Source organism: Eupeodes corollae, chromosome 2 (genome assembly GCF_945859685.1).
Source record: "Eupeodes corollae chromosome 2, idEupCoro1.1, whole genome shotgun sequence".
Lineage (NCBI taxonomy): Eukaryota > Metazoa > Arthropoda > Insecta > Diptera > Syrphidae > Eupeodes > Eupeodes corollae.
Genome location: NC_079148.1, coordinates 89,928,305 through 89,944,177, shown reverse-complemented (window position 1 = coordinate 89,944,177; position 15,873 = coordinate 89,928,305). Strand labels below are relative to the sequence as shown.

General features: G+C 32.9%; 1 protein-coding gene across 7 annotated transcripts; it reads right to left on the bottom strand.

The window, feature by feature from the left end:
• Positions 1–4,473: 4,473 nt before the first annotated feature.
• On the bottom strand, positions 4,474–14,207 carry LOC129948592 (tubulin-specific chaperone cofactor E-like protein). 7 transcript variants are annotated; one of them, XM_056059725.1, is made up of 8 exons: positions 14,190–14,207; positions 13,065–13,330; positions 12,855–12,998; positions 5,618–6,349; positions 5,462–5,548; positions 5,296–5,395; positions 4,912–5,228; positions 4,474–4,714 (listed from the first exon to the last, which is right to left on the bottom strand). In XM_056059725.1, exons 3-8 carry the CDS (start codon positions 12,962–12,964, stop codon positions 4,522–4,524), a joined length of 1,539 nt encoding a protein of 512 aa, XP_055915700.1. In that variant the 5' UTR covers positions 12,965–12,998; positions 13,065–13,330; positions 14,190–14,207; the 3' UTR covers positions 4,474–4,521. The 7 variants fall into 7 exon arrangements, with proteins under 7 accessions (XP_055915700.1, XP_055915696.1, XP_055915695.1 ...); XM_056059721.1 differs by lacking the exon at positions 14,190–14,207 and adding an exon at positions 13,708–14,183 and having other exon boundaries at positions 13,065–13,473; XM_056059720.1 differs by lacking the exon at positions 14,190–14,207 and adding an exon at positions 13,708–14,171 and having other exon boundaries at positions 13,077–13,473.
• Between the last annotated feature and the right edge of the window lie 1,666 nt (positions 14,208–15,873).

Genomic DNA, 15,873 nt, shown 5'->3' with positions numbered 1-15,873 from the left:
TCTTCGAACGCACGATTCTCATGCTCTGCTTTTTCTTCTGAGAAGTCGGCGTTCCTCTCGCATCTTCTGCTCATAGAGCCCGTAACAGCTCTCGTCATTGCTCATCAAACCAGGGGTTCCTTGTTAGTGGCTTCTTGAAACCCAGCACGTCAGAAGCGGCTTCTCTAATTGCATCCTGGCAATGTAGTACCCGTGGCATGATGTATAGTGTTGGACTGTCATGCGAGAGGTCTTGGGTTCGATCCCTGCCTATGCCATCTAAAAGTCTTGCGAGGAATTGACAAATTCTCCAAGAGTAATTCTTGTCATGAAAAAGTGCTTTCTCAAATTAGCCGTTCGGATTCGGCATATAAACTGTAGGTCCCCTCCATCCCTGCAATTACTCGCACACAGGAATAGTTGAGAGTTGTCAGTCACTATTTATTTTTTAATGTTGCCACTGGTTCTCGACACATTGTGTAGGCTGCAGAGAAATTCGGGAGAGATTAGTTGTAACTCGGTCAGTAAAGGATTTGGAGATCTCTTGCGATTTTAACCGTTTGACGTTGTATCTTCTCCTAGCATCTCCCAGTTTTGCCTTAGATCTTGAAATCCGTAGTGCTACCTTGGCTACAACGAGGTAGTGGTCCAATTCGATGTTAGCTCCTCGAAAAGTTCTGACATTCATGGTACTGGAAGCGTGTCTAGCGTCGATCCCAATATGAATCTGGTTGACGGTAGATTGATCTGGAGAACTCCAAGTTCCTTTGTGGATGTCGAGGTGTGGAAAACGTGTACTGACAACCATAACGTTTTGCCTCGCAGTACAATCGATGAGCCCGAATCCGTTGTCGGAAGTGTTGTCGTGCAGGCTGTTGTGCCGGCATAACCGCTCCTTACAGTCCTGCTATTCTAATGTGTCGTAGTAGCCCTATAAGGTCTTCACTATGTAGTTCAACCTCCGCTGCAGTCTGGATGAAAGGAGAGATATATTAGTCGCTACTCTAAATAGAAAATTGGAACATCATTTATTTTTTTGCTTACAAAAATTAAGACAGCATTTTGCAATTTTTGCAGTATTATCACCAAAGTTACAAGTTTAGAACAAACACCGGCTTTTATTTTCTTTATTTACGAGTAATTTTGGTAGTACTGTCAAACTTTTTCAAAACTTCATAAAACAAAACTTTAAAAAACCATAAATGCTTAAATATACATCTGTGTTCAAAATAACAGTAGTGCTCATTGAACTATAGCATCCCTGGCATTAACGCCATCTTTACAGTTGGAAACTTTATTTCCGTGATGTCAAATTTTCAGCTTTAAGATGTTTGCTTAATTAGAGCTGTTCAAAATAATAGTAGTGGAGCTGATTTTGTTTGATTTGTAAGTGATACATAATTAGGACAGGCGCATTGTCCAGATGAGCAAAGCCGAGCTCTTTGCGTAGTCTTGAACTTAGAGGTAAGTGCACTTATGATTCGGAGGCGATCGTTGGAAGCAAATTTGAATGCTCGCAGTCCGCGCAAAGTCCCTTTATTGACCAAGAAGTTGACTTCAATTTGGTAACGAGCACATAAACTGGCCTAAAGAGAAATGGTGCAACGTATTGTAGACAGATGAGAGTAAAATTGTTCTCTTTGGTGGTATTGGATCCCGCAAATATGTCCGTCGTCCACCCAACACAGAATATGCACCCAAATTCACTACGAAGACGCTAAAGCATGTAGGATCTAAGACTTTAATTTGGGCCTGTTTTTCATACTCTGGTGTAGGGCCCATAAAATTTATTGAAAATATCGAGCGGCTAAAAAGTTGTTTCGGGTCAATGGGATTGAGCTAATGTTTTGGCCAGCGCAATTATCTGAGCTTAACCCCATTGAAAATGTATGGGGGGATGTTATGAGGGAGGTTAGAAGAGCTAAGCCTTCTAATAACCGTGAACTGCGGGCAGTAGTGAAGGATGCTTGGCAGAACATACCAAAGGAGCGTTGTGAGTGTTTGGTAGACTCGATGCAGCGTCGGTGTTGGGCTGTCATCAATAACAAATTTAATTTTTATTAGGTTTTTTTTTAAATATTTTTGTTGACACTACTACTTTTTGAACAGCCGATTTTGTGTTTGTATTTAGTTTTATTTTATTTAATAATTGTTCTCGAACAAAAACCAAAAATAAATCAAGGATAAAAGTGTGTTTTATTAAAAATTAAGTTCTGTGAAAATAGGTTCTGTGTAATAGTTTTATAAAGCCATAAATCATTCCATGAAGCGCACTTCTATTATTTTGAACACAGCTGTAAATAGTTTTGACAACTTTCTGAAGAATAGTTAGAAAAGTTGAAATTGAATTCAATTTCAAAACAAGTTCAATGGAAGATCTAGATTTAAAGGGGTTTCGAATTTTAAGTTTTTCATAATTTAAACGTCAATAAAATTATTATTATAAATTTTGTTTAACCTTAAAACTCTAAACTCCTTTAAATCTAGCTTTGGAGTTAATCAAGTTAAGAAGAACTTAACAACATGAGCGTAAATATCAAGTCTCTAAAAACATATTTTAATTCTAAATGGATTGAGACTAAAGTCAATACTTTATTTAAAACAAGTTATAGATGTTATTTTAAGATGAAGTAATTAATGTCTGTTATTCCTGTAGTGTCTATCATTCTACGATTCTGCATTCTTTACTTTATTTTTATAAATATGTATATCATCGAAGTATATATTTCCAGGCAATATTTTATCCTGACTTTGTTTAAAATATATTGATATTAATAAACTGGATTTCAAACTAAATAGTTGTCCAAATAAATAATTAATTCAATCGATATACTACAATTCCAAAGTGCAATATTTACTCATTATGAAGTAAAAAGGACTTAAATTTAGGTCCGTAAAGCTGGAAACACCACAATCGAATTTAGAAATTCTAATGTGCTAATTAAGTGCTCAAATCCCGACATGTTTCAAAAATACCTTCCCCCTCAAACTTGTGGTGATCCCAGCTTGACGACAGGCTGGAAACCCACACCTTAAGCTTCATAATTTCAAAAAACTGATGATGAGGGAATTTAGGGCTCTTTTTGGGCTCCTAAGTTAGCGAAACTCCAAATTAGTATTTCCACTCCTAACAGCCTAAATTGGGTCGTAAAGTTAAAATTTTTGGAGACTTTCTAAACCAACAAAAATTTTATAAAACTAATTTAGTCATTTAGTGCTATTTCTGGGCTCCTTAGTTCGCGGAACTCAAAATTGTTTTTTTAAAGCCCATATCCCCAATTTTAAGTAGTAAAGCTAAAACTTTGGAGACTTTCTCTACCAAACACAATTTTAAAAATCTAATGATAAGGTGATTTAGGGCTCTTTTTGTGCTCTAATCCCAACTTGGTTCAAAAATCCCTTCCCCCTCAAACTTGTGGCGTTACCAGCTTGAAGCAATTTTTATTTTCATTTTTAAATTCATGATTTCAAAAAACTGATGATGAGGGAAAAGAATGTAACTTATCAAGTTTGAATTTACGCATGTTGAGATATTCGTAAATTTTAAGCATATTAAGATAATGTGCGTAAATTGTGCACACAATTCCTATCACAATATGCGTATATTCAAGTTTGATTAGCTAAATTTCATTAAATTTCAAAAAATAAATTTTTGATCTGATTAGTTGAACAGTTTTGTTTAAATATAATTGGTTGCTATACAAATCTCCAAAATAAAATAAGAGTAAATAAATGAATTAAGCCTGTGGAGTTCAGTTTGCTGGGAATTACGTTATCACAAACTGATTTTTCCTTTGTAAAACACAAACCAGTGGGAATAAAAAGACTAAACAGGTATTTTTGTTTGCAAATTATCCTATCTTTAAACTTTTTCAACTTTTGAAAAGTCTGGTCGACCCAGCTGCACGCTTTATTGTATTTATATATTCATGACATCATTTGATAACCAAATTGCTATTACCTCGTCACATTGAAAACTTATTTTCGGGTATTTAAAATAAGCCAAAACAATTTTCTAAAATCGAAAGCACATTTGTATTTACGAAATACTTATATGCTAGATCATTGAAATTAGCTTTTTTGTCCTATATTTCATTGATAAAGAGCTTAATACATTTCCTATTTTGAGTTTTTTGTATACTTGGAAACGCTATAAACTTTAAAAGTTGTTGGTATTTCTCAATGCGATTAAGCATTTATTTTATATCGAAAAATATTTATATACTATACAAGTCGTGAACTTATTAGCGAAAGTAACATTCCTTAGAGCCAGTTTATACGTTCTCATTAGGTCATTTTTAATCCATTTGATTATCACACCTATCCTAGCATTTTATTCGTCTAGTTGAACCCAACCTTAATATTTTAATTCGTATATCTTATAAAAATTTCAATAAAAACATAAACAATTATTATAAAAGGTTACTTTTGCTAAAATCCTTTGAGGCAGCACATTAATATTTGAGTTAGCAGTTTATTATTTGAAATAAGGTATTCACTTTGTAGTGTTATAAAATATATATTTTATATAAATATGATTTGTTAACAATTTTTCTGAATTATAAGAATTTCATCGCCAGATCTTATGTTGTAACTGTACAATTGTTTATTTGGAAATTTCATTTCTTCTGGTCCTTGTAATTCTTTTAAGTCCTGGTCTACATAAAACAGCCTCATATCCTTTGCTGGAAGTTTTACGATTTTCTCCAAACGAGATTTTAAATCTATAACGCTCCTAAACAAAAATTAAAAACAAAATTATTGCTTTGCACAACAAAAACAAAAAAATAAGTAAAAAACAATAACGACACTAAAAAGACGACAAATTTAACAGTTTGAACAGACAGTATCTTACATGGTATTTTGAAAATAACCTTTGAACTGTTAAAAATTGGCATTTCTTAAGTCGATTACAATTAAGCAGTTTTTAACCTGTAAACGTCGACAAATCGCGCTTCTGAATTATTTCCAAATGTAAAGTTTACTTTAACCCTCTTCTCAGGTTTTAAATCGACATTAACAAGACGATCTAATTTTCCATGTTTAGCAATTAGTTCGTTGTATCGCAGGGGTATATCACTCTCGGGGTGCTCCATGTAATAGCGAATAAATGCTCGTTCGGCATCTTCTCTTTCGTCTGCAGTTATAGTTCCACCACCATTTAGGGTCTTGAGAAAGGGTAATCTGGCAATCAAGAGTTGCCGTCGTTCGTGCTCTGTAGCTTCACATTTTTCCCATAAAGGCCAATTCTATTATTAAAAGAATAAGATTTAAATCAAAAAATGTTTGAGCATAACATCTCTTAAAAACCTGTACCTGTACACGTAGGTTTCTCAAACTGGGGAATTTCGCAAGCCTATCGATGTCTTCCCATGTGTTTATTTTAGTACTACTCAAATTTAAAATAGCTAAGTTACTGAGAATAGAAATATAAATCGTGTTAAAAAAAGTTCTTATCAAAACATGGGATTTTAATACTTACGAAAAATATTTATGAGGCGATTCTCTGTTGTTCATATCGTCGGCAACAACTTTAACAGAATCTGTCGGTGAAATTGGCTCAATTGATCTAAAAGATAAAAATAAAAAAAATCTACATACATTTTTGAATCAATTGAAAAATAAAATATCCTCTTACTTCAATGGACATTCGGCTAGCACTAATGTTTCAAGATTGGGAAAAACCCGTCCCAATCGACATATTTCTTTCCAATCTTCAACGGGATTTCCAGTAAAATGCAATTTCTTCACACCATTATGAGCTGGCACTTTTTTAAATGAAGAACTTTCTGAGGATGTAGATTCTGACGGACTCTTGTTGTTATCGGCGCCGGAATTGGTAATTAAATTTGAATACTCGGCATTAGCTGTCTGTGTGGTATTGGCAAAGTCTTTTATGGCTATCGGTGGTGTTTCAGTATTTGTAATGGCATTATTATCCTCACTGTCTCTTTTCTTACGATTCTCCGTTTCTTCATCCGCTTCTGCATCTGCGTCTTCATCAAGAGTGTCAATAAGCACATTCTGATAATCGTTTAAACTAAGATGCAACTCTTCTAGCACTGGCAGACATTTCAAAAGCATATCAATACTATTCCAATTCAAGCAAGTTCCATTCAATACAACACTTTTGAGACCGCTCATAGCGGGGGCGGGCGTAAATGTTACTGGTCCATAAAATCGATTTTTACTTAGATTGAGAAACTCGATTTTCGGCATGTGTTTCAAAATTCGGAATATCTCATCCCAATCCCTCAAGTTGTTTTGCGCTAAATCGAGTTCTTTTACTGCACGGCATTTTTCTTTGAGTGCTTCTGTATCGCCAGCACAGTCAATATCACAATCATTTAGAACTAATAATTCGGGAACGCTAGAAAAAAAATATGTTGTTTATAAGATTAGATAAATATTCGTGGTTGATTGATGGTTAAACATATTTTCAATAAATTAATTTTCGTGAATATCAAATAAGTTAAGTGATAATTGTTTTTCATTTAAATAAAAACTTTATCGCAGCAAGATCAAATTATTTTTTAAACATAGGTCAACATTTACCTACATATATAAACGGAGAGAGAAGCAGAAGTTTTGGGGCTAAAAATTAATTCCGGCAAAACAAAAACGATCAGCCTCGAAACCCGATCATCCTCTCAAATAAATATTTCCTCGCAATCGGTGGAAAAAGTGGAGAGCTTTCAATAGTTTGGAAGTATCGTCGCCATCGAAGGCGGAACCGAAGAAGACGTCACCTATCGCATCGGCAAAGCAAAAGCGGCATGTTGTCGAAAATTTTGAGGAATAACTCTATCAGCTCAAGAACAAAGCTACGACTGTTTCGCACAAATGTACAATCTGAGCTTCTTTATGGGTGCAGCACTTGGAAGGTTACTTCAGCTATTACAAGAAAGCTGCAAACCTTCGTGAATAGATGTCTCCGTAACATCCTAAGAACTTTTCAAGCCAAACCGTATATCAAATGAGGTCATTCATACATACAAAGGCGTAAGTGGCAATGGATTATACGCTTCGAAAAGTTAACGACTGCATTGCAGGCCAAGCAATGCAGTGGAATCCACTCATAGAAGAAGGAAGAAGAGCTGGACGACCGAGAAGCACATGGCGCAGGACAGTCCAGGTAGAATCAGCGTCACTAGGCAAAAGTTGGAGGGAGCTGAAACACATTTCCGGAAACCGTACACGATACCGCGTAGGCGTATTAGAGGCCCCATGCCTCTTAAAGGGTTCGCAACGGAATTAGAAATACAAAATAAAAAATCCAAGAGAAATTTACGGAAATATGCAGGTTATCGATTGTGCCCGCCTGCAGGCAAATTCAGCGAGAAATTTAGGTATTCGGAGTAAGATAGTTTTCTAGTTTAGGTTTTCGGAGTAGAATAGTTCTAAAAATTGTTGTATTTAATGGTGTAGGAGAAGACTGTCTCTTAATATATGGTACGGTGTCTCCTCATTCTTGTTATAGAAAAATCTACATAGAGAAATTCTCCTCAAGCCAACCAACTTAGGCTTTAGTTTTGAATAGCCAATAAGAAGTGGTGTTATTATTTTTGGGTTAGCTTAAGAGTTTGAAACAGAACAAGGAGCGTTTTTGGGGGGTAACTATGTAACTCGCTTCTACTTTTGTTTCTCTTTGAAACTCATTTCCGATTCTACTTTCAAATCGTACAACGTATAAAAGTAGAATCCGATGTCGGTTATACCAACTTGTTTTCAAAAAAATGTTTTCTTTCGAACGAGTATCGAGTTGTTTGAAAGTGTTAAAACAAAAAAAAAGCATCAAATTCTTGGACAAGAATAATTATTACTAAAATGGACACCGTTGGAATTTGGTTTAATTTGCAAGGAAATGAAGAACAGAACGAGTAAATAGAACGCAGAAGAATAGCAGACAATTTCAACACAATGGAGCTGAGTGAAAAAAGGTTTTTACATATATAAACGGTAGAATATTTGAACGCATTCTTAATGGAAAATATATACTTTTGTTTTAGTTTTGTTAAGAGCTATCGTCTTTTTAAAGACGGATTTATGTTCTTACTCAACACCAGAAGACTAAATGCTGTTCCGATTATCATAAAGTTACCAGCAGCATTGAAGATTTTGACAACAGGAGATTACCAAAACCAAATTGGTGGTGACAAGAAGGCTGGTCTTGCACAGAAATCATGTCAAAAATACTTGCCGAAGGTTTGACTTCAATCGAATTACATGTTAATAATTTATAACATTTTACTAACACTTTGACGACAGAAAAAACTTCGCACGCAAACACATTTGATGTAGAGTGATTATTTTTGAATTTTGACTTGTTTTGAATTCTACTTTCGACTTACGTAGTTCCCCGTATTCGAAAGTTCAAAAGAATATAGTTGGCACTACTGGAACTATTCAATTCTCGTTGGTTCGAAAGTAGTCAAATAGATACATAGGCGGCGTTTTATTCAAGAAACTAGTTATTTTTCATTTTTGAAAGAAAAAAAATATTATTCATAAAAATTGATTGTTGATTTAAGTTCATTAGTTTTGAACCACAATTAATAAAAGAAAAACGTATATGAGCAGAATGGTAACAGAAAATGTGAGCACAGCTATTCATGGCCCAAAAAGACACATTTTCTTCTCCCAATGATTTTAAAATTTAAAAAACGCACTTTTTTTATTTAAAACAATCAAAGCCTATTTTATGATCTGAGGAAACAAAGTATTCAAAAATAGTTAGCTTACCCATGTAAATTGAAATAATCTAAATATATACAAAAAACTGGGATGCGACCAACATTAATAACTTCTCATTCGTGTTCGTCTGTGGATATTTTTAAAGGTCTTACAACATAATAATAAGAACATTTTGTGTTAGATACAAACAATTTGATGTCAACATCTTCATTTGCTTTTAAGATGCTTGAGTCGAAAAACATTTTTTAACTTCCCATTAAAAGTTATTGCAATCGGTTCTATTTGTCGAATTGAAAATTTTTCAACGTTTCAAAGTGTCTAGAATCTAAATAAAATATTTTTAGAGAGATGCCCGTGTGGGCGAGTGCTAGTTCATATGTACGTTCGTACTTTCGGGAAACCTTTTTCGTCGTGAATATCTCAAGAACTACTAGAGAAATCGGTAAAAAATGAAAAAATGCAGAAAGGACGCTTTAAAAAAAAATAAGACGGTGACTCTATTCCTTTTATATACTCAAAAATAAATTATTGGTGCGTGAAATATTTGGGGTTACCCAAAATTTTCACATTTTTATAAATTTCTACGACAAAAAAACACCCTTTCTGTATTATTTTATCTATAACGAAATTTATTTGAAGTCAATATCTCTACTGGTTTTTGAGCTATGGATGACGAAAAAAACGTCCCGAACGCACGGACGTACTTCTCTGAAAAAATAAAATATAAAACTTGAAACGTCGAGGTAAAAATTTTCAATTCGACAAATCGGACCGATTACAATAACTTCCTTCCTATGGAAGTTAAAAACCATTGCGGACACAAATTATTTTGGGCCCTTTTTGGTACGATTGGTGATTTTTAATTTCAGCTTTGGTCATGCAATTTCTTGTTAAGTGGCAACCGTGCTAGTGACTTCAATTATTTTGTATTGTATATTGTGATGTGTTACCAAACTTATATTATTTTGAAAAGAAAAAAATCAAATTAAAGTAACTATCACCTCAAATATTTAACGGATACAAAATCAATTTGTCTCAAAAATAATTTTATTCAACAAAGAATAACGTTTTTGACATCTGGTTAAATTTTGAGAAATATCGAATTGACAGTTTTTTTACGAAAAACCTACAAAAAAAAATAGAAAAAGTTGGTAAAAATTGAATTTCGACACAAATATCTTTTTAAAAATTTAAGATTATGGCTTTAAACTTATTTTATCTTTTAAAAAATATTGTTGTCAACATTCAGTAAAATTTTGGGAAAATCTAATTGACATTTTAATAACAAAAAATAATTTTCGGCTCATATATCTTTTCAAAAATTAGGAATGTTGGCTTCAAATTAATTCCATCTTATAAAAAATATTATTTTCGACATTCAGTACGAATTTTTACAAAAATCAAACATCTTTTTATAAAAATTAAAATCTACAAAAAATAGTACGCAAAAATTTGTCAAATAATATAATATACATATTATAAATAAATAAAGTGTTTACTTCAAAATAATTTCATTCGGTGCTAAATTTTGTTTTTAACGTAAGATATTATTTTAAAAAAAAATTCCAATCTGTATTTGTTTACATAAGAAATACTATTTTCAAGAAATGCTACTAAATTTGATAAAAATTGGTTTCCGACTCAAATATCTCGTAAACAAAAATCTTTTTTGGAATTAAACTATTTCATCATATGCAAAATACTGTTGGTAATTTTTATTTAATCCTTTGGCAAAATTGAACTGACAACTTTTATAAAAACAATACAACAAAAAAAAAACTGATAAGAAATGGTTTTCGATCCAGTTATTAGGAAAACAAAGAAAGATATTGGCTTCAAATTATTTATCTCACACAAAATATTGTTTTGAATATTATGTTTAATTTTGAAACAAGATTAATCAACAGACGGATTGTAAAGTTGTTAAGAAAGTTGTCAATTGCATTTTTCTAAAAAATTAAATGAACCGAAAAGTAACACCAGCATTATTCATATGATAAAATAAGTTTTATTTCAGTACCAGTTTTTGTTTGCAAAATATTCAAAGTGACAAATAATCGCCTAATGTTTTTTGATGAATACAAAAAGTCTAGTTTTATTTTTTTTCGAGTTTATTACAATTTAAATTTTTTTATTAAAGTCGCTGGCTGTAAATTACTATAGTACAAAAACCACCCAACCAATTTTTTGAAGTCCTTTCTGCACCTTGATGTTATTATCCCGTACGAACGTACTCATACACTGACATATCTCTAAAAGTCGTTGATTAAGATTTTAAAGAATATGAAACGTCGAGAAATGTAAACAATTTTATTTCGAATTACCGGATTACAATCAATTAACAAAACTAAATTTGTTCAGGTATGATGATTAAAATAATGTCAGATGACCAAATAACTCTGAATCTGACTCCAAACTATGATTTGGGATTAGTTCCTTTAGCATTATTGGCAACATATATTATTACAATTATTATACTTAGTCCTAACTCTAATAGAGCAAGATCTCTATCATAAAAGCTGAAAGTTTGTCTATGTTTGCCTCTAGTACAGGTAAGAACGATCCCCACCCATGATACCTGGGTAATGGTTCCTTTGGCAAGTAACAGGTAGCAAAGGTGCATAAAATTTCATCTTACTTTCGTTATTCTATAAAACACAATTTTTGTATATTTCATTCCAGACACCAGACACTTAGTATGGTTCCAACCCCTTGCCAGACACCCCTAAACTATAATTTTCGAAATTTTCGAGGGTTCTATCATCCTGTCAGACACTTTAAATTGAGCAGAAGTTGTGAGAGCGCGGAGCATGCGTAGTAGGCGGGGCGACCAAAACAGAGCATTCAGTTTATTGCGATCTTTTACTGCTGGTATCTCTGCTATTATGTTTTTAGCAAGACAACTCCTCAATAATATTAGTCATAACTTTGAATGACAATTTTCGAAATTTACATGTATTACTTTGTGACCAATAAATGGCGCCATTTCATCAGTAGCCCAATGTAATTTGAAAAAATCAACTAGAGCTTCTTTAAAATTTAATTTTTTTAATTCTTTCACGAAGTCAATAGGTCGAACTTGTTCAGGTATAGTTATGGTATACTCTAAATGTGCACATTGAAATCGTTGAGAATGTTTGTAATGTGTAAAATATTGGCCAAAGACTACATCAATTCTGGGAGCTTTTTTTTATTGAGTCACCATATGCAACATTTTTTTGGAAATGTAACCGAATGTTTTGGGAACATTTTTCATTGTGTGTAACAAAAAAAAACCGTCAATTATTAACAATCGATTCGAGGCTCTTCATGCTTAACCTCTTTCACTAAACATTTCATCAAAGCAAATTTTTAATCGGGTAGGATAAAATATTTGAAATGTCAATATTGTAGTTCCCGAATACGTCCCGTAAATTCCTTTGAATTTTTGCTTCTTAAACTTATATATTATTTGAAATATTTACTAATTGGGCTTTAGGCATAACTACACCAAAAGGGTTAATAAATTGATTGAAAGTATTGACAAATTGTTTCAGTTGTTGTTGTTTTTCTGGAATTCTGAGGGGTTAAATCTGCTGAAACGTCTTGGTGAATTTGTAGTCTTAATTCAAGATAAACTTGACTTATTATCGTAGATCTCACGTCATGGTTTCGAGCCCACCGTTGTTTCGCCTAATCTAGTTTACGATTTCTTTTGCCGAACAAAACATTCCGATAAGAAGCAGGAAAAATTCGTTTTCGTCACATTTGGGAGACTGTACCTAGAAGGCTACACTACAAATGCCTAAGAGACGATTTATGCCGGAATCACACCTTAGCTGACCATTTTTGAAGCTTGAACTGAAAATTATATGTCACCTGTTTTTCTTAAGTATGATTAGTTTTTATATGATTTTTCTTCAAACAGCACGCAATGTAACGCAAAATTCTATTATAGGTTTTTACGCATTTTCTTTGATCGTTTTAACAAAGGATAATGATGGTAAAGGAGAAATTTTTCCTTCCCCATTACCCTCTGATAAAACATACCAACAAAAACTAGAATTTTTACAAAGAAATTGTTTTTTTAAATTACGAATTTGCTCTCAAATAGATAAATTATAGTATAGACCTCAGGAATGTAACAACAAAAAAATTAACCACACTCTGAAATACCAGTTATAAGAAATAAATGTACATACCACAGTAGCGGTGGCAGCTTCGGGACATATATGGGCACTACCGACTCCTCAATGTCGATGTCCTCCGACAGACCATACTTCCGCTCCAAAGCTTCTAACAAAGATGGCATTCTAACACTCGGTAATTTAATATATTCGTACAATCTACAAAACAAACAATTTGAGGTCAAAGTAAAATTTAAAAACAAATACAAAAATCTATTATTACACCTCTCAACTCACTAAATATTCGTCCATGTGAGCGAAGCCACAGTGAACCGTCACAATTACAATTTACAATCCCACTTGATTTATTTTATTTAAAACTAAAATTCAACTTGTATCGTTTAATAATTTTTTTTTTATTCGTTTATCGTCAAGGTCAACGTTTTTTTAGTTTGTAGTTTTTAGTTTCTCTTCACTTTACAATATTTTTCTTTTGATTTGTTTATTATGCTACACTTTGAATTTATGTTGCAACACCACCACCAGACCAGCTGATGATGTTTATTATTAAATCATAGAATTTTGAAGGTAGGTACAAAAATAACAATTTTATTTTGTTTTTTTATTATAAATTTGAATCTTGTGAAATTTAGAAGACAGCTCGACCTCGCTGTGTAAGTGTAATGAAATGAAACTAAAAGCAAAACTAATTAAATGATGATGATTTGGATTTCTTTAAGTGAATTATTGAATTGAACGCAAAATATCAAGTTCCTATTCCTCCTAACTGAAGCAAGATGAGCTCAGTGTGCAAGTGAATTCTGCGTTTCTTTGTTTCATTGATCAGACAGACAGTGAGGTTTTTTTCACGACGTAAAAACAAAATACTCATTAATACAAGTTGTGTTGTAAATATTGATATACCTACATATTGGAAATTAAACACACGACTACGTTATACGTTGTGGCTCTTGGTCTTTGTTGGACTTGGAGCACGAAATGACGAGACTTGCGAAATCAAATTTTATTTTCCTTTTGTTTTTGTTGGGTTGTGCGTTCTAAACTGAACTGAACAGAAATTGAAATATTAAATGTGATCAAATCAAATATTGAGGAAAAAACTAGGTCACATCGTCGTCGTCAATAAAAATCGAAATGTAAAAGGATTATGCATTACATTTTATTTGAGTAAAACAAAACTGAGGCAAGACAACTTGGTATTTACTTTGTTTTTCTATTTAGGTTTGTTTTTAGCAAAAGAGCACTTCTTTGAGGTTGTAAATTTGTATATACTGAATATATCAATTCAATCACATCAATTTATTGGTGCAGCTTTTTTTAATTACGAAAAATAAATGTAAAGTAATGCTTGTGCAATGGAATTAATTTATATTTTCTTTATTGTTCTACTTAAATAACAAGAACACCCATGCAGCACAATGAATTTGGAGCTTTTGCAATTAGCTTACACTAAAAGTACATAGTATAAGCACTTGTCTAACAAGTAACAAACTATCTATAGGCTATAGCTAAGGTAAGTTAAAGTTTTTCTTTTTCTTTTGTTTTTGTTATTTTTTCAAAATCAAAATAAACCAGATGCAATTGCAATGTTTAATGGCCACAGATAGTCGAGAATTGGGAGTCTCGAGTCAGCTGAGTGAAGTGTTGAGCTTTTGTTTTGAAGAAACAACATGTAGTGTGGGGAAAAATGAATTAATGTCATACAGCTTTAAACACAATAGGCGCGCTGCTGTGTAATACAAAAAATGCTTGAAAATTTGAATTCGAGTTTGTAATAAAACAATTTTTGAGCCAAAACAAATCTTAGGAACCTGTTCATAAAGAATTACTAAATTTTTTTTTAACTTGAAACCCATGTTAATAAATTAAGAAGATTAAGCTGCTTACTTACTAACTTAAGGTGGCGCTACAGTCTGGGACAGAGATTGCCCTCAACCAACATGCTTCTCCAGCCAGCTCGGTCCTTAGATAGTTGTCTCCAGTTTTGTCTCATCAAGTTGGTTGCAGTGTTGTTCCTCTGCGTGTCGACTTTGATTGTCTACCTTTCTACGTAGACAATTGTGTCAACAATGTAGACAATACGTGCGTTTTGTTCGCATTTCATATATAGTATAGTGAGAAATTCCCAACATAACGATCCGCAGTGGCCAGATTTTTGTATTTCAAAATAGGTACAACTGAAAGAAGATCTGTCAAAATAATAACAAAAAAACACACACAAATAAGAAGAAAATTTTGTGAAAATCAAAAGTCAAAAAATTAACTTAGCAGGAAAAACTAACTAAAACTAATAAAATGGATAATTTTCAAGAAGAAATGGTAAGAAAACATCTGAAAATTTATATTCTATAAAAAAATTAATTTAATTAAATTCTTCCTTTTTTTAATAATTAGATATCAAAAATGGCTAAGCCAACTCGTGATATACTTAAAATAATTTTTCAATTCCTTCAAACCACGAGAAATTTCTGGCAATTACATGGGGGAGGATTATTTCGGGAATAAATATTTTGAAATTCCGGCAAATCCTTTAATTTGAAAAAGAAAGCCATCCCTATGGTTTGAACCAGCAGATAAAGAAGCCCTCTATCAAGAAATGACCGCCGAATGGGAGGCATGGTTAAGATTCCGAATGTAAACTCAATCATAACATATATTTCATTTTTCTCTAAAATGATAAATTGCGCATTTGGATGATGATTGTGTTTTTATTTGTAGGGAAGGACCACCAACAAGATATGAACTTGTGCGCAATCTACAAATAATTGAATTGAAAAAACGAAACGCAGTGCAACTAGAGAAAATTCACGGCACATCGGAGGAGAGGAAGACCAAATCGAAAATTGGCTTCGAATCGTGTCCAAAATACAGCGAATATGAGTCTATTCCTGGACAAGATCTAGAATGATCTACCAATCATTCATATCTAAATCCTTAACAATATCAATTGCAGCATCGGCTCCATCGTCTTCCTCTTCTTCCTCTACGGCAGCAGCCGCAGGGATTTCTTTAGCCTTTTTCAACTTCTTTTCCTTCTTGAGTTTCTTGGTAGGTTTTTTCACTTCGACTTCGG

Bases quoted from the DNA above. Each gene is read 5' to 3' on its own strand.
- LOC129948592 (XM_056059725.1), bottom strand. From the start codon at position 12,964: ATGCCATCTTTGTTAGAAGCTTTGGAGCGGAAGTATGGTCTGTCGGAG. The intron at 5,229-5,295 runs GTACAGGTTTTT...TTTTAATAATAG, and splicing joins TGAGAAACCTACGTGTACAG to AATTGGCCTTTATGGGAAAA. The intron at 4,715-4,911 runs GTTAAAAACTGC...ATTTTTGTTTAG, and splicing joins CGATTTGTCGACGTTTACAG to GAGCGTTATAGATTTAAAAT.